At 40.4% G+C, this 19,671-nt stretch overlaps 1 protein-coding gene across 4 annotated transcripts in view; it reads right to left on the reverse strand.

Annotated features, from left to right (window-relative positions):
• SGCD (sarcoglycan delta) overlaps positions 1-19,671 on the reverse strand; it is a 904,357-nt gene that overhangs the window by 349,646 nt on the left and 535,040 nt on the right. For all 4 annotated transcript variants that reach the window (XM_045791978.2, XM_045791977.2, XM_045791976.2 and 1 more), the window contains one exon: positions 8,924-9,112. In XM_045791978.2, the coding sequence (XP_045647934.1) occupies positions 8,924-9,112 (189 nt within the window). The remainder of the gene's footprint in view (positions 1-8,923; positions 9,113-19,671) is intronic.

Genomic DNA, 19,671 nt, shown 5'->3' on the forward strand with positions numbered 1-19,671 from the left:
ATGAGATGTATTTCCTGGCATATAGCATCTTGGATTTTTATCTAAATATAGTGTAAGCAAACACACACACACTTACTTCTAGAGGAAAAAATAATTCAATCTCTCATTCTGAGTTAACGAGTATGGGAGTATCCAGCAATTAGGCATAGAAACTATTTAAGCTCTGGAGGGACGACCTTGTATTTCATCTGGTACAAACTGCATATTTTTACAGATTGAGAGAATAAGGCTCAGAAATGGTCCCTGACCCTCCCCCCTCAACAGAGCTGTGTGCCCAACAAAGGACCACCTTGCTCCTCACAGGCAAGATGAAAAATCTGTCACCGTCTCACTACCTTCCCGGTGAGGAGTATTGAAAGGAAGCAAGGGGACAGGGCATGGGTGTGTGGCAAAGGAACAAGGCCATTATAACCAGTTATCTTGGGTCATCTGTTCATGAGATTATGAGAAACTTTCTTCTCTTCCTTCTGATAAATTGAGTTTTGTTTGCTTTTTGTTTTTCTACCTCAATCTCATGGCTCCAGGTACTAAAAATTGTCTACGACACAGAAAGAAAATGCAAGAATTGTTGTATGGAGAGAAATGAAAAACTTTTTTGTTCAAAGGTCTGAGCACACCCACCAAGGCCGATCTAAACAGGTTAGTAGGTTCTAGACCTGTTGTGTAACAGAGAACTCCCCACAGTGATGGAAATGTTTTCTATCTGGTCTGCTGACGAGAGGAGTTGTTGAATATTTGTGAGGTGGCTGGTGTGACTGAGGAACCAAATTTTTAATGTCAATTTTAAGTTCCTATTAGTGCAGTTCTAGATAAAGTATTTACAAAGCCACTCTGAGCTTAGAAACCCTAACTAATGACTCTCAGGCAACTCAAATGACCTAAAACCTCCTCATATTTACTGTGTGTGTGTGTGTGTGTGTGTGTGTGTGTGTGTGTGTGTGTGTGTGTTTCTACAGCCTGAATAACCCCTGTCTGCTAAGGGAGGACTGATTTGTAAGTTCTCTGTGGTAACATACCCCTTGGGACTGGGAACTTCTCTCCTACAATTGCTTCATGCCTCAGTGAGAGTGAACAGAGCTCCAAGATGGTCATAACTTCTGATTTTGAGAGTCATTCAGAGTTCTGAGTAACGGGACAGAATAACAGCCACATGACCCGTAAGATCTAAAGTTCCATGTGTGAGGAGCTATGTGTGATGTATGAAAAGAAAAATATTTCTAGGGAGCTTGCTGACTTTCTATATTGTTCTCAATTCTACAATCATCTAAAAGGAATTTTGAGTATATGAAAACAATAAGAAGTGGCAAAAATCATGGATATTACCCAAATAACAGACTAACATTGCAGAGTCATTTGTTTTTAATTAGAGCTTAAGTTTCTCGGTCCGACCTCTCAAGAGTGTGTCAGTTTCCACTCTTCTCCTCCCCACCCCATCTTTTCTCTCCAGGGCCCTGAGCTCTCAATATTGGAACCCCAGTGTCTGAGGCTCCCCAACCAAGTTTAACACGCTATATCCAGGCTACAGTCATGGTGCTTTCTCTGCTTGCAACATGACTCAAAAGGCCTTACCCATCCTTTAAGACTCAGGAAGTCTTCTAGTGCCTTCTAGCTGTAGCTGATTTCTTCTTTGATACTCCCTTAAAATTTGTGTCACTTTGGGAATGGATTAATATCACATTTATTTATTTATTTATTTATTTATTTATTTATTTATTTATTTATTTATTATTTATTTTGCTTCCTAGTAAACTATGGTCTACTAAAATCCAGGATTTTCTTTATTATAATCTTCACTGTCCAAACAAAGCACGGTGTCCTGCACAAGTAATGTGCTTAAGAAATACTGACTGAATCGAAGCTAATATGGCCAATACATTGTATAAATTTGTAACAAGCTTGGTTCACAGTACTCCGTAGCAGTTACAATGAATTAAGTCATACTTGAAGATTTTCATTCTTATAAAGGTATAAAACACAGTAGGCTTCAAAGCGAATAGGACATTGCAGAGCATATCCCAGGGCTGATCATGGAACAGAATGAACTTTTGTTTTTTGTTTTTCCTGCATTACAATTTTCATGTCGCCTTAAAAAAAAAAAAACAACCATTTTGGCAGTTTTTCAGGTTGATGAACTTGAGCTAATGGAAAGTGACCACAAGAGTCAAAGCACTGAGGGTCAGAAGCATGTTTTTCTCAGTGTAGGAGCTAAAGTGAATGCTGCTCACACACACAATATATTCATTAACATCGTTAAATGAAAAGTCTAAAGTCAATAATATCATTTCCTTTCATCTGCTGAGCAAATCTGTATATTAACTAGGATGACATCTCCTGTTTCAATTCTGTTTCAAACTCCCTTATTACCCTTCTCTTCTCATGTAATTAAAATGTAGCAGGTAGTTGATACACAGGAGGGAGTGTCTGTATTAAAAATACCTTTTCATAATCAAATTCAAGTACTCATCTCATTTATGAGATGTCTACCTTAATAAATGAACTAATAGTTCATTTTAAAAGCTATATAAAGCTCTATTAACCTATCTTTACACATTTTAATTTAAAGTGATGGCTATTCATGATTTTTCCCCCATTCATTTATTCAATAAACATTCTAAATACTATATGCTAAGCGAGGTGCTTAAACTTGTGGATTCAAATATGAATAGTTTAAGGTTCCTGTCTCTAGAGCTCCCAGCCTAGCAAGAGAGAGGGCCAGGAAAATAAGTAAATGCAGTACTGAATGCACTCCCCCAGCCGACTGCCCGACGGCAGGTACAGTGGAACACAGAAGAGGGAGTCATCAGCTTACTCTGGGAAGGTGTCACAGAACGAATGAGAAGAAACAGAAAAGCTTTAAAAAGGTAATGCTTATAGAAGAGCAAATATAGATAAGATTTTCAAGTATATTTCTGACCTCACGGGAGGGAAGACCTGGCCGGGCAGCCCAAAGAGCCAGACTCTGAGAACTGTGGCTTTGTCCTGCAAGCCCACAGCTGATGGGGCATCTTCCTCAGCCTCTAGGCATCCCAACAAGTTACTGTGTGATGTGCAACATCTGGGCCAATGCAGTTCCTTCTCTGGGATGTCACCTGGGTAACCAGAGATGGGGGCAAGTAGAGGTGGGAGCTGGAGAGGAAAGGTCATTATAAAGGGAAGGTCAAGGGCAGATAAATATGTGCTTAAATGGCAAAGAAGTGGAAAACCCGAATTAACATGGGGTGTTAGTTGAAGGAAAAACAAAAGCAGAAGGAACCTGCAAACAGAAGCAAACGTCCCAGCGTGTGATGCCACACGGTTGGGGACAGCCTGAGGGTAGGCATCCCCAGAGCAGCCTTGGTTCCTGCCAGCACTCTCAGTCCCTCTGCTGTGAGGTGCTCCTATGTACCCACGAGCTTCCTCGCCCCCTCCCAGGGCACGTGTATCCTCACTCCCCTCTACTTGAGTTAGTTTGACTGGGTCGCAGTTCCTGAGCCTTCTCCAAACAGATGATATGTCAGTGTTCTGAGTTATGGAACACACTGTCCATTCTCTCTGGCTTTTACTGTTTTACAATGTGTCCAATTTACAAGTATTAGAATGCCTTCCTCTGACCCTCAGTGGATCTTTATCTTACTTTAGGGTAAATAAATCATGTTTTAGACATTGCACTGAACAAATTCAATTTGTCTTCATGAAAAACAGCACTCGGAAAATGGGCAGCATAGTGTACTGACTAAGAGCATGGGCTTTAGAGCCAGACTCCCTGTGAACCAATCTCAGCTTCATCGTTCACTGATGGCATGACCTTGGGCAAGTTACCACACTTCTCCGAGCCTCTGCTTCCCTACCTGTAAAATATGGGCAATGGTGACCTAGTAGGGTTTTTATGAGGACTATATGGAAAATCATTAAGTTCTGAGTTTTTATTAAAAAAATAGACATTCATTTCTTACGTAACCACAAATAAAATGGTTTGAATTTTATAATTTTAATTGAATGGAAAGAGAAACAGAAGTTAGGTCATCTATTAAACGAGGTAGAGAAACTATAATTTACAGAGGACTTCTCACGTGACCTGCACTGACCGGGTACTGTGCATCTAGTATCTCATGCATACGATCTACACAAAGGCAATTTATAATTGGCAAGCACATATTGGAAGCCTACTGTATACTGGCACTGGGTTAGAGCTACAAAGATAAATAGAGCATAATCCCTGCTCCTGAGAAGTTCCTGTCATGGTTAGGGTAACGCGGCGGGGTCAGGCAACCTCACTATCCACTTTGATTCCATCATCTGCAAAATGAGGGTATCTGATGAGGTGACTCCTAAGCTTCTCTTTTGTCTAACAGTGAATGACTTCACACTCAACCGCGCTAAGAGATCGCGCCATCTATTGGTAATTCCCAAGCCTTCTAAATGTTATCACTTAATAACCACTTGTGCTAAATGCTATTGTAGATGATCAATACAGAGTATCTGGAGAGGTCTTCGAGGCCACGTTATTCGGATTGGGTTGCTAGAATGTGGTGGCAGCAGCAGCCGTCTTCTATGGAGTGAGCTCACACGTGGTCAAGGCAAAGCCCAAAAGAAAACACCACAGTGTTCCAACAGGAAGATACCTTAGAGTTTTATAGTCTCAAAGACACCTAGTTCAATGCGTTCATTTCTATACTGAGTCTCAGAGAAAAAAGGTGATGTAGTTCACGGCCAGCTAGGCATCCAGTTCCCTGACATTCATGCTAGGACTTTTTTATTTTTATTTTTTAAGTAATTAATTTTTATTTATATATTTATTTTAGGTAAGCTCTTGCTGAACGTGGGGCTTGAACTCACAACCTTGAGATCAAGCATCGCATGCTCCAATGAGTAAGCTGGCCAACAACCCCTCTCTCCAATGCTAAGACTTTTTGTGCTGCCCCACAATATGTCACAATGGCAAACAGACTGGGTTCCAGAGCTAGACTGCTTGGATTCAAATCTTTACTCTGTCTCATTAGAGCTACGTGATCACAAATCAAGTTATTGAGCCTCTCCCTTCCCTTGTCAAGTTGGTACCATAATAGTACCTACTTGCATAAGGATTAAGTTAGATAGTACTTATAAATCTCAGCAGCATAGTGCCTGGCACAAAACAAGCCTTCAAAAGTTACAATGGCGATGATGATAGCCAACACTAACATAACGTACTATGTGCCGACCACCATTCTAGATAGTTCATACTCATGACCTCATGGACTCTTCACGACAATCCTATAAATAGGCAGGTATTGCTGTTACTCCCAGGAAACCAGAGCACAGAAGGGCTGAGGACCTTTACAAAGTAAGCAGCAAAGCCAGATCTGTATGTACAACACCCATCTGCAGAGTCCGAGCCCTTACCGGCGACACTACAGTGTAGGGTCTCTCGTGACTTTGTTGCCAATATCATGTCTTCTGCGGGTCAGAGGCTGCTATAAATGCTCAACACAAATGAACGCACTGAGTCTCCATGTCACCCCATGACAGAGAACTTATTCCTAAGTTTATATTAAATGTGTACATGAACACCACAAGGGGATAAAATAGAAGGCTGAGACCGTGGAGGGAGAGGGTCAACAGATAGAATGCAAAGAGAAATGACGCGAGGACTGAACATTCATAACTACCAGGGAACTACTCTACACAGAAAATGTCCATGGCTATTTCAGATGAAAGAAGTGACATTTGTGATCAGATGAGAGACGGTGGGCCTCAAAGACAGTGACCCTTGTGGCGGCTGTACGGTTTTGCTCAACAGCCGGATCATTATAGCAATTAGGGGGAGGAGTACAGTGTAGTGGAAAGGGTTGGGCTTTGAAGTCAAACACTAGCTCTTCTATTTATTAGCTGTGTGTCCTTCAGCAAGTCACTGAACTTCTCTGAGCATTTGTTTTTATTAAAATGGAGATAATACCTAATTTATAAAGTTGTCGTGAAAATTAAATGAGAGATATTTTGAGGGTCAAGCACAGTGACTAACAGAATAAACTAAGAGAAAAAACACTTAGCAAATAGTAGCCCCCATATTCAGCACAGTGTGTGCTGACCAGGATAGTTTGAATTACAGTGTGCACAGTATAGGGAAACCACACACTCCTCCACGGAGGGGAAAACTGAGAACCAAAGTGTCATCTTGCTCTCCTGCCTTATAAGGAACACCAGAATATCCTATGAAGAGCACAGGAGAGCAAAATCATTTGTCTTCTGATTTGCCTCTGGGACCAAGAAAACTTGGTTGGATGTTTGTCCAGATTGCTCTAATGGAAGGGCTCTTCCAGCATATATCCTTGGGGATGGCAGAGAATACAAGTCTGACCACAAAGTAAAATTCTGGATATCCGATCTTGGATAAGTTGCCAAGTCCTCCCAAATACTTTCATATGACATCATTCTCTTGGTTCATTATTACTCAGAGGGCTTGATTATACTGTGAATTTTCCCAAATTGCAAATTATTGAATACTCCAGATGTAAAAAAAAAAAAAATCACTGTTTTCTGTTGACAATATTTTAAAATCCCTGCATAAAATGCTTAACTGTTATCCCATTGATTTCCTTGCTCTTTCACCCGACATACTCCAATATAAAATTGGTTAATACCTTATTCTTTCTCAAGATCTTCACTGTCAGTAAATTACTATTTGTGGAATAGAATTATAATTCTAAAAGAATATGTTTTATACTGTGATTGATGGAAAAATATGCTTTTAACTTGCAGGGAAAGATCAATTTTCTGACACTTCAGCTCTATTTGCTCAAATGCATTATGATTATAAAGCACCAATTATGGCTAATAATGGCATTATTCTCACCTCAGTAAGTACTTGGTTTGGTAAAGCTTTAAGAACTCTCAACTTTGGCAATCAATTTAGTTAACTACAGGAAATAGCCTATTTCAAATAGATTATTACCTTACTGTCATATTGCTCCCCAAGCTCACATACAATCAAAGTGAATTGTCACTCAATATACATTTACATATACCTCTCACGATTAAGCTTGCCAGATAAAACACACTCAAGAAGCCATATCTGTAGGATATCACAGTTTTCAAGACGTGAGTTCATATTCTCTACCACGCTCACCCCCAAATATTTCAGATTCTATAAATTAACCTCACACCAGATTAGGTAAAAATCACAGAAATAGGTTCCGATGGGAAAGTAATGAATTCTATCTTGCTTTTTGGACCCCACCATTCAACTATCTCACCAGCCAGAACCTGGAAATGTTCCAGAATCTCTTCTAATCCTTCATCTCCTACATCCCAGTTGAGGTACGCCAACACCATCTTTTAAATGTCTTTTAATCATTATTCTCCATTCTACTGCCCTAGCTTCAGTCTTCTCTTAATACTACAAAACAAAAGCTTTTCCACTTTATAAGTTCATGAAACAGAAAGTAAAAGCATCACGGGGGGCGCCTGGGGGGCTCAACCGGTTAGGTGGCCAGCTCTTGATTTCGGTGGATGTCATGATCTCGGGGTCCTGGGATCAAGCCCTGTGTAGGGCTCTACGCTCAGCGGGGAGTCTGCCTGAGGACTCTTTCTCCCTCTGCCCCTCCCCCCACTCATGTGCGTGCACGTCGCTCTCTTACTCTCTCAAATACATAAATCTTTAAAAAACAATAAATAAAAAATAAAGACATCCCAGGACATGCACATCAACAGATGGCAACTGTGGTCTTGGATTTACCACCAGATGGACTTTGGACACCTCTTAGAGCCCTAAGCTCTAAAAAGATGCAGGTCTCACTCCTCTCGAAGTTAGTCTGTCTGTGAAACACAGGTAAAAATTATTATCCAAGGTGATGAGTATAATCAGAAATGGGTAAACGGGGCTATTGGAGGATCAAAGGTTTCACCAGGCAGCGATAGGAACATCAGGAAGACGGAGAAAAGCAGCCTAAGCAGAAGACACTGCCCCCGCAAAGGCAGGGAAGTGCAACCACGCAGACTGTGTTAAGGATAAAAATGAACTTTACAATCCAGAAAAGGCAAAAATCCACTATCCTATTGGGGATTTTCATATGAAAAACCTTCCTGTTAATTGTATCATGGTCACATTTCTTTATCAGACAGGATTTATTTGTATTGGCAATCTAATTATTTACTTTTGATGTCACAAGAAATGAGAGTAATCTCAGGGCAGCAGATTTCTACCCACTATGCGTTCACTAAAAGTGAAAGTACTTATACTGCCAGAATCTCTAGGAAAACGAGGGGTGGGGGAAACCTCAGGCTAACTCCAGAAATCATTATTTCCAGAATTTTCTTCTCATTTGAACTTTAACAAGTAAATGTTCAACGTACATAGTGCCCCTAACTACCAATTGCAAGAATTTCTTCAAAGAAGCATGAACACAAATTCTTAAAGAAAGTGAAGCATAGCTGCCCTCCCCTCATTTCCCTCCTGCTCAGGCAGGGGCAAAGAAAATTGGCCTCCTACAAATCCAGGAGGGTCTCAATTAACCACAGCAATGGGCTACCAGGTATACACAGACAGTTAAAACTCTTAGATAATCGACAAAGCCTTATTCTACTCAGCTATTGCTACCCTCTACCTCACAAACCCTTTCACAATCACTCCCAAAACTTGGGAAAACTTGGTACTTTGAATTTGGCCCATATTTCTCCCTGCATTATTTACTCAAAGGGCTTGGAAACTACAGGATACCGAAACACAGTTATCAAAATGGAGGGACAGCACACTAGAGACTGTAAAGGAGGGAAACGCCTCTAACCTGGATTCCCAGCTGCTGAGGCATAATCCCCACAGGTAATGTGAACAGAAATATTTTATAACCAAATGCCAGGCTGCAAGATATTTTGAATCCTACTACCACCACTTCTCCACATTCCTTCTTTTTGCTCCATGCTTTCCCTTCCCCCAAGAAGGGCTAAAGAAACGTGTGTTTTTACTTACAATTGTGAAGTTCATGACTTTGAGAATCCAGATGGTCATGGCCAAGTTCACGAGTATTAAAATCATCAGGAGTAGGACAAAGAAATACAGGCATCTTTTCCGCCAGCCATAAATGCCCACCTTGTATACCTGTGGCCCCTCGGAGCTGGGCATGGTGGTCCGGTGGTGCGTGTACTGTTCCTGAGGCATCTGAAATAAACAAGGCGAGAGAGAAGCACTCACATTAAACTGCTGAGAGGGGGGAAAAAAAGAAAAGAAAAGGAAAAAAAATCAACTGATGAAGAGATATGGCTGGCTGCTGCCTGTACGTTTCCACCCTCCTGACAACTCCAAAAATCTGTTGCCTCTGGACAAAAGTGGCTCCTGTGGACGCTGTGTGAGTCCTCTCATTTTATGCAGCCATCTCTCGTGATGTATACTGAGACATTCACGGGCACACATAACCATGGGACGAACAGGACCCCTAGGAAGCCATTTTCCAAATGACTCTTAGAATTCCAACATCTTTGTGAGGGAGACACTCAACCACCTCCCCAAGTCCGGAGGGTAAAACTGAGAATTTGTCTGAGACAATAAATGAACCCCAGCAATTCATTGTAGTGGTATGATAAATACTATTCAGGCAATTTATTGGGGGGGTGGGTAAAATGATCTCAAATGCAATCACTCTGTACTGCCAGAAAGTCAGGGGGAAAAGTAACAATTTTCATCTTCCCCCTATTTTACAATTCAAAGGGATGTTGATGGGAACAGATTAAGCCTTACTGGACGCAGGGGTCTTCAAGTGATAGTCTATGCTTAAATGTCTCCCTCGACAGAAACCTCACTATGTGCTGACTTAGTCCTTAGGAGTTACACAATTTCAATTGTCGTCAATCAACTTATTTACTTATTTATTATTTTTAATCAACTCATTTATTTAATAAACATAAAAGAGGCTTGAAGTCAAGGAAGATGTGGATATGCCTTCCAGGAGCTTGCAGGCTAATGGGAGGAATGAACTCGTTAAACAGTGATTATAGTACAGTGAGATAACTTAGAAAAATATTTGTCAATATTGAGTAATAGACTAATCCCCCTTAAAGGAAGGAAGATTTCCCTAATCCCTGCTGTTGACAAAATGATCTTTATACTAGCACTACTAATTAGGTGTCAACACAAATCTAAGTAAACTTATCACTTCTATAAAATTCTAAATCCAAAACAAATTTTAAAATTAAATACAAACAAAGCTACTAATGTGTATCATTGAAAATGGACAGTAACAGACTACTACAAAGGATGATGATTTCCTAAGACTAAGTGGCATAATGTGGTACCCAGGGCTTTACAGCAAAGCATCTTCGGAGATCATCCCTACTCTGCCATGAGCCACACGACAACACAGCCCCTACTGCTTTTCTCCATGCAAATACCTGCGAACCTTTATTTTGAGATCTTTACTTCATCTGCCCCTCTTGTAAGCATACTACATTCCCTCAAAATAAAGCTTACCTCTCTTTATTTTCATCTTAGTCAACAGCAATTAATTTGTGGGGTGCCTGGGTGGCTCAGTCAGGTAAATATCTGGCTCTCGGTTTTGGCTCAAGTTGGCTCAAGGCCTGATCTCGCTGTCCTGAGATCGAGCCCTGCATGGCACTCTGTGCTTAGCACAGAGTCTGCCTGAGATTCTCTCTCCCTCTTCCTCCTTCCCACTTTCTTTCTCTCAAATAAGTAAAATCTTTAAAAGAAAGCAATCAAATATGTTCTATGTGGTACTAAAGTGACCACGATGACAAACATAATGTGGGTTCCTAAAAATCACATCCTTGGTTATTAGGCCATCTTCAAGATGGGTTAGAATATGATTACAGTTTTTAGATAATCATTAAAATGTACACATAAAATCTAAAAATCCCCTTGAGAACTCAAGGCCTTTGGACATCAGTGGAATTCCACTGAAAAACCCAGTGCATTTTTATTTATGGTCAACGGAAATGCTCAATGAAGTCCTACATGACATCTGTCTTATTCTGGACACCACCCTATTGCCAAAATCAGGTCTTCACATGAGTATTTATTTAAATATATGTGTATGGCATGAACGAGTGAAAAAAACAGATGCATAAATGATGAATGAATGAATGAATGAACTTCCTGTCTACTGTAAAAGCTTCTGCTGTCTGGGGGTATAGAAGTTTAAGCCAAACACTGTGGGGGAATTCATTTTAAGTACCCCTGTACATTTTCACTTTAGGCTCCCAAAGCACTGGGTTCCCAACCAAGCAGGGAACTTCGTGTTACAAGAGGATCTCCATTTCGCAAGTCAGCTTCTTACAATTCTATACAACAGGGCTGTGTTGTAACAACATGGAAACACAACAAAGTCATTGGTTTTTTTTTTTTTGTTGTTGTTGTTGCTTTTAACACATCAAGATCAATTAGAAGCGGTAAGAATGTCTTCTAAGTTTGAAGGAAATTAGGCCTTTCTTTTGCATTAAAACATATTCTGTAAATTAAGGAAATGAGCAAAGAATCTTAAAATCTTATCTGCAAGGTCCTTTATTTCCACTCAACTAATTTTATGAATGAGCTGATTTAAGACTAGAGCTGACCCACTTGTGCATGGATATAGGGTTTGTGGTAGGGCAAGGACAAGACCAACAGTATTGGACTCTTGCAGGAATGATGAACAGTCAAATTCTTCACAAACCAGGGTACAGAAGCTAAAGGTATTGGGACCACACCAGTTGCTTTTTCTTTGACATTTGCCCCAACCGATGGGGGAGTTACATAATTTAGCTATAAAGTGGAAGTGACATGTTCAGTAAATACTTCTAAGAGACTAGGGATATGAATATCACATTTGTGATTTTGTTTTTCTTACAAAGGTCGTTAGACATTGACAGAATGCAGCGATGGTCTCTATTAGGGTTTCTCAATCCTAGATGTGCATTAGAGATAGCCATGGAGATTTTAAAAGCCTACATGCTCAGGCCATTTCAATAATGATCACATAGGTAGGACACAGGAACCAGCATTTTTAAAGGGTCCCATGTAATCTTAAAGTACAGACAGGGTTGCATACCACTGGTCTAGAATAATGTCTCTCAACCCTGACTGCATCAGGCTCCAAAATAAACTTCCAACAAACACAAATTCAAATTCTGAGCTCTATGATGGAATTAGAATGGTCAAAAAAAATTTTTTTCCCTAGTTTATTCCAAGCACTTGGGACTACTTCTAAAAAAAAAAAAATGGCCTTGAAAAAATATATATATATATTTTAGATGTTTGCTGTTTTTTATTGTTTTTAATTCTAGTACAGTTAACAGAGTGCTATATTAGTTTCATGTGTACAATATAGTGATTCAACAATTCCATATATCACCTGGTGCTCATCATGACAAGTGTACTCCTTAAACCCCATATCTGAATTCTAATGTGAAACTTTGCAGATGGAGCTTATAGTACATCTGAATCCAAAGATGGATTAAAGACCTAATTGAATATATTTTTTAATAGTACGACCATTTCAAGACAAAAAGCTTGAAACAAATTCTAGAATATAAAACAGGAAAAAGAGCTTTCTGAGGACTTGGAAGAAAACTTGGACTCCTAGGAACCACAGATTTTGCCCACCATGTTTACTGACTAGCTGAGGTGCTCGAGCCAGGAAGGGGAAGTAGTTCTCTTTCAAGTCACCCAACAAATTAAAAGCTGAGAGGGGATTAGAACTCAGATCCCTCGTGCATGTGTAGTAGCCTGTTCAGTCTGTCACAAGGGCTCTTGAGTCTCCACCACACCCCGTGCCTACTTTAATGAGCCACATGAAACAAAACTCAGTGTGCATTTCGGAAGGGAAGGGGAAAAAAGAGAGAATGGGGAAGGAAGAGAGCGATTTTGGACAAATGGTGCCAACAAGAAGCTATGACAATCAAACATAAGGGAATGGATACATCTGCTAATAATGCTGTATAGAAAAGGAAAATTTAGGTATGCCGAGTACATTAATTTTTCTAGGCAATACTGAAACACGTTGAGATGATAAAAACATAAGAAAGATAAGCTCCAATCTGTGTTTCCTTTTGATCCTCCCCAGTAGAAGACCCTCCAGGGAATGAAGCTGAAGTTTACGGTCTTCTCTTGGCCAGGCCCCTTTCGTGATTCTGGGAGGTGCCCTAGTAATGCATTAACGGTATCATCCAGTTTGATCAAATTGGCTAAAGTAACATGTTTTAATTACAACTAGTTAAGACCTTGTATTTTTCAAACTCCCTTTTTTTTGGGTGGCATTGGATGATTTCCATTAACTTTGGAGCTCCAACTAACAGAAAGGTAAATTGGGGGTTCCTCTGGTTTGGGCGCAGAAGGAAACATTCATATCATTTGCAGACACTTCCCTGCAGAGGTACATTATTTCTAGTCCTCCTAGTGTAGGAATGGCTTCCAGAAATTCTTCCCTCCTTGGTGTCAACTCACCAAGCAGACTGCCGTGAAGGTACGGGATCAAAGTACGCAGTGTGACGTAAATGTGTCCTATCGTGGCCAGCACCAGAAATATATGGGTAGTGCAAAAGCCAGAAGCGAGGTGGCCTTTTTTTTTTTTTTTCAATCATCAGATATGTAAAATTTCAAGTAGGATTCAATTCTGACACCTAGTCAAAACAGAAATTCTCTCCTGATGAGAACAGATTCAATTCAGCATATAAAATGACAAGTGCTCCACCATTTTTTAAACGGGAATCATGGAAAACAGAATTGGAATTTTTATGTTTGCGGGTTATGTGCACTGTGTGTTTCTACTCTGTATGTAAAGTTGCACGCTTTGCACATCACAACTAGCAATAAAAAACTCAGTTCTGTTGAAATTGCCATAAGAGACAATGAGTTTTTCTATTGTCTGTACAAGAAAGTGATAGTGCCAAACAGCTGTCATATGAAGAGGCAATCAAAGGCTATGCAACCAGAAAGTGTAGAAAAAGTATGTCAGTTAATTATTCACAATATTATTTTTCTAGATCTTATGATAGGACTTTTAAAAATTAATAATTTAATTTCCCTTCTCATTTTAAGTATATTCATGTTCTTAATTAGTTTGCATTGTTAATTTAATTTTTTTTTCCCCTTAAAACAACCCAACAAACTGTTTAGGCTTTGGGCCTCACAAAACCTGGATCCTCCTATAGTCCCTCCCATAAAGGACCCCCGGCATACAGCAAAACCTCAGTGTAACACCAGCATGAGACATCGCCACTTAGCTGAGCACAGCGGATGGTACTGTTATCTGTCCTCCACTGGGAGTGATTTTGGACTTCTGAGTAGATAAGAACACTCTGCAGAAGTTGATTAAATGCACATTCCAATGAAGACATACAAATGGCTAACAAACACATGGAAAAATGTTGAAAATCATTAGCCATCAGGGAAATTCAAATCAAAACCACATTGAGATACCACCTTACACCAGTTAGAATGGCAAAAATCAACAAGGCAGGAAACAACAAATGTTGGAGAAGATGTGGAGAAAGGGGATCCCTCTTACCTTGTTGGTGGGAATGCAAGTTGGTACAACCACTCTGGAAAACAGTGTGGAGGTCCCTCAAAAGTTAAAAATAGAGCTACCCTATGATCCAGCAATTGCACTACTGGGTATTTTTTTTTTTAAGATTTTATTTATTTATTTGACATGGAGACAGCCAGTGAGAGAGAGACAAGCAGGGGAGTGGGAGAGGAAGAAGCAGGCCCCCAGCAGAGGAGCCTGATGTGGGGCTCGATCCCAGAACACTGGGATCACACCCTGAGGCGAAGGCAGATGCCCAATGACTGAGCCACCCAGGCGCCCCGCACTACTGGGTATTTACCCCAAAGATACAGACGTAGTGAAGAGAAGGGCCATATGCACCCCAACGTTCATAGCAGCATTGTCCACAATAGCTAAATCGTGGAAGGAGCCGAGATGCCCTTCAACAGATGACTAGATTAAGAAGATGTGGTCCATATATATGATGGAATATTACTCAGCCATCAAAAAGAGCGATTTCACAACATTTGCAGCAACATGGACGGGACTGGAGGAGATAATGCTAAGCGAAATAAGTCAAGCAGAGAAAGACAATCATCATATGGTTTCACTCATTTATGGAACATAAGAAATAGGAAGATCGGTAGGAGAAGGAAGGGAAGAATGAAGGGGGGATAAGCAGAAGGGGGAATGAAACATGAGAGACTATGGACTCTGGGAAACAAACTGAGGGCTTCAGAGGCGTGGGGGGTGGGGGAATGGGATAGGCTGGTGATGGGTATTAAGGAGGGCACATATTACACGGTGCACTGGGTGTTATATGCAAGTAATGAATCATGGAACTTTACATCAAAAACTAGGGATGTACTGTATGGTGACTAACATAACATAATAAAAAATTATTATAAAAAAATCAAAAATAAATAAATGCACATTCCTAGGCCCCACACCAAGAAATTCTACTAATTCAGTAAATCTGCCATGCATCCCAGGAATCTGTGTTTTTAACAAGCACCAAAATCGATTCTGATACTTGGGGCCCAGAGACTATGCGTTGAGAACATGAATTTAGATCCAACATAGAGATAACTTCCCTGGCCCAGTTTTTGCATCTACTTGCATTGTTTCTCATGAGATCACCCATTTTCCTCCCATGCACGTCTGTCTGTATGTGGGTACACACACACACACACGCACACACATTTTTTTTTTTTTTTAACACTTCCATCCTTCATATTTTCACTGCATTCCTATCCTGGAGCTTTCATTTCCACCATCCTCTTACAGCATTATATTGAACACTATGCCCTTTGCAACCTTTGGTGTCTTAGTTTTTAAACATGCAGAGATCTTTCCTGCCATGAAAAAGAAATCTCAGCTTACTTGCGTCTGCTGGGGTACACTAGGCCTGTGAATTTCACAAAGGAGTCCCTCTACATCCAAATACACTCTCTTCCTGGGAATCCTAAGCCGAGTACTTTCCACCAGTCTGGGAACTTCTTTACATTGTTATATGACATACTTTACAGTGGTATAGGTCATCCCTCTGAATATATAGTAAATGCTTTTAAGCATTTAAAAGCTCTTTGGGGGCACCTGGGTGGCTCAGTCATTAACCATCTGCCTTCGGCTCAGGGAGTGATCCCAGAATCCTGGGATCAAGCCCGCATAGGGCTCCCTGCTCTGCTGGGAGCCTGCTTTTTCCTCTCCCACTCTCCCTCCTTATGTTCCCTCTCTCACTGGCTGTCTCTCTCTCTCTCTGTCAAATAAATAAATAAATAACATCTTTAAAAATAAGTAAGTAAAATAAGTCAAAGTTTTTTGAACCAGGAAACTTGGGTGGCTCAGTTGGTTAAGCATCTGCCTTCAGCTCAGGTCATGATCCCAGGGTCCTGGGATAGAGTCCTGCATCAGGCTCCTTGCTCAGCAGGGAGTCTGCTTCTCCCTCCTCCTGCTGCTACCCCTACTTGTGCTTGCTTGCTGTCTCTCTCTCTGACAAATAAATAAAATCTTAAAAAAATAGAAATAAAATAAATAAAAGTTCTTTGAACTACAGTAGTACCTGAACAAGTGTGTTTATGTATGTAATTAAATGAAATTATATATGTGGGTGTATATACATGTAGAGTTATTCCATGAATGAATAAAAACCAAGCCAAGACCAAATAACAAAACACATCCTCCAATAACAAAAAGCTATAAGGTCACAAGTAAAAGAATGAAAATTTACACAAGGTGACTCCCTTTCCAAATGCACATGTGATTTTACTGATGTAAAGTGGGCTTAAATCCAAAGCATTAGTCTATTCCTTTATGGGGCTATTTTCAGTGTTCACCTGTTTAAAAACAAATCCAGTTGACATAGATCATCTATTTCTTGCACACAAAATGCAGTGGGATTATATTTTCCAGAGAACGAATACAGAACTTTCTGTTGTTTTGCCATGAGATAGGGAGGAACTACGGACAGTCAAGGCAATGCCGTAATATAATAATCAAAAGATACAGTCACGGGTTAATGAAGTAGCTGCGAAATATAATAGGTGTTGAGTTTCCAGAGAAGGACGCTTTGCATGGGCATATTACTAAAGCATGGTTTGGAGAGCTGTAACCTCACGGTCCCACACATTCAAATATTCTCACCTGGGATCATGCAACATTACAGAATCAAGGCCTGATGCTACTTTAATGTGTCAATCTCAAGGACAGTATTCGTCTTAACGACTTGGACTTGTGAACAACCTCTTCTTAGGCTGTGTGGCTCTGTTTCACTTCTGCCATTGCAGCCACCACCAATACCTTCGTGACTTATTAGACGCCCATGAAGCTTTTCTGAATGGCCTCCCAAATGCCCCACATCAGTCAAAGGTGCCATTGGAGGACCTGTACAAATCCCATGTTCATGGTGAAGTCCTCACAAAGATCCTCAAGCCAGGCGCAGCCTAACTGGTCCCTGAACCCGGTAGCTACTGCTCCTCTAATTAAGGGAGCTGTGTTTTATTTTCAGCTTAAGCCCACCCACACTAAGGTTCAGAGTGATAAGTCCCACTTCTCTGACAAGATTTGACGTCATAACACAGAAGCTTGCCTGATTGTACCCAAGTGGTCATATGTTTCATACCACGTTGACTTTCCTTCCTAAATCTAGTTGGTACCAAATAGCTACTAGACAATCCTATATTGCCCAGTTCTTACATTTCATCAGTTGATGTAAGAAAGACAGAAGATACTGGGTCAGAACTCACAGAGCTGGCCAACTGTGTGAGGCTGAGTGCAAATTCCAGGCTAATACTGATGTAAGCCCTCGCTTTGCCTGTATTTCAGCAGGTTTCTTCTCCAGGAGAAGAACACATGTTTTCCTCTTCTCCCCAGCAATAAGAAAGATACCCAGAGAACAGTTACAAAATCTGCATTGTCCCTCTACTATGGAAGAACGCATTCTGTTTTGAGAGATGATTAAAAAATAATCCGCAAACTTTCTAAAGACACGTAAAATGCCATGAAGTTTCCTGGTGATTTTTCTCTTGGACCTACAAAATTTTATGGGCCATGATCTGCTCTATGTATAGGTAGAGTCGAGAACAAGGAGGCACTGACATGCATTTTACTAACGCTTGCTAGGCTCTTCTGCCCACCAGGCTTTACAAATATCTTGTTCCATAAGGGAACTTATGGGAGTGCCAACGAGTGCAACTCCCTATAACGTTACATATGAGAGGGAAGAAATATGGCAGAAGACAGACCTGGCCTTTGAGGAAATCCCCAATCACAATCTCTTTTTTCAGCAAGGAAAGAGTATTTTTGATCACCTATTATCTGCCAAGTACCACAGCAGATCCTAGGGACACACTGGTCTTCGAAAGAATGAGCAGGGTCGGGTTTCTGCTTTCTTAAGTTCATACTTCCACGGGAGAGATGGACTTCCTCAAGTAAACAGATTAAGCCATTATAACTAAGTAAGGTGCTAAAAAGGAAACTGAAGAGGGTTCCATGGTAAAGAATGGAGGGTACCCCCTCTGACCACGGGAGGCCATTCTGACAAAGTGAGGATGAAGGTGAGAGCCAGAGGTAGAACGTGTTTTTCAGCAGAGGACACAGCAAGTATTCTGGCCCTAAGGGCCTGCTTCAGTTAAGCAGGGTGGCTGGCAAGGTGAGCACTGAGTGAGCTCAGAGGACAGAGCAGGGACCATTTTGCAGAGAGAAGCTGTGCCCCCACTACACCGTACCTTACAGGTTATCATAAGGAGTAATGAATTAAAATGCCCCAACTAATAACTCTACCATCTTCTTCAGAAATAAGACAAATAATACCAATCAAGTGAGCTATGGTTTGTGGGTAATGATGCTGCATATTCATATTTCCAGCACATTTACAAGTAAACATGAACCACATCACTGTATATGAGTGTAACCAGTTTATGGAAATAGCAGCACACATTCCCCCACAGCTGCATTACATATCTGGAGTCTGGGTGGAATCACAGTCGTTGTGGATTATCTTGGCACATAAATAGTTTTCCATTAGCCATGTTAATTTTGAGGTCTCTGATTTAAAACTAACTGCTTTCCAGGGTTGTTTTCATTCAGCCATCCATACAACACATTAGTCTTGGTTTGTTAATATTTGGCACAATTTAGACAATTGTAACAAACTCATCTCTTTTAGTTGTGATATAACAATCAACATTTTTTCTTGTAAAATTCATCCATGAAAGCAAATGCTTATTTATGTGAAATGGTCTAAGGACTAAGAATGGCATTTCTTTTTAAGCACATATGTGGATTAATTTAGAAGTTAGGTATTCCATCTTTCAGTTTTCTAAGAATTGGAGTGTTGAACAATTTTTACTGAAAAAAAAATTAGACAGTTGCATGTATTTAAAAAAGCTTAAAAGTATACAGTCAAGAAAAAAATGTTTTTTAAAGACTTATTTGAGAGAGAGAGAGAGAGAGAGAGACTGAGAGTGCATGCATGAGGGGGCCCCTGAGGGAGAGGTAGAGAGAATCTCAAGCAAACTCCCCATTGAGTTTGGAGCCCAATGAGGGACTTGATTTCATGACCCTGAGATCATGACCTGAGCTGAAACCAAAAGTTGGATGCTTAACCGACTGAACTAACCAGGCGCACTTCAAGAAAGATTTTCATTCACACTTTCAGCTTCCCTCCACCGAATCAACTATTACCAGCTTTTTAAATCTTTATAGAAAAGTTCAACACACATACAGGCTTAATTCAATATGTACA

The sequence above is a fragment of the Ursus americanus genome, chromosome 15 (assembly GCF_024610735.1).
Source record: "Ursus americanus isolate L20-20 chromosome 15, mUrsAme1.1.p, whole genome shotgun sequence".
Taxonomy (NCBI): Eukaryota; Metazoa; Chordata; class Mammalia; order Carnivora; family Ursidae; genus Ursus; species Ursus americanus.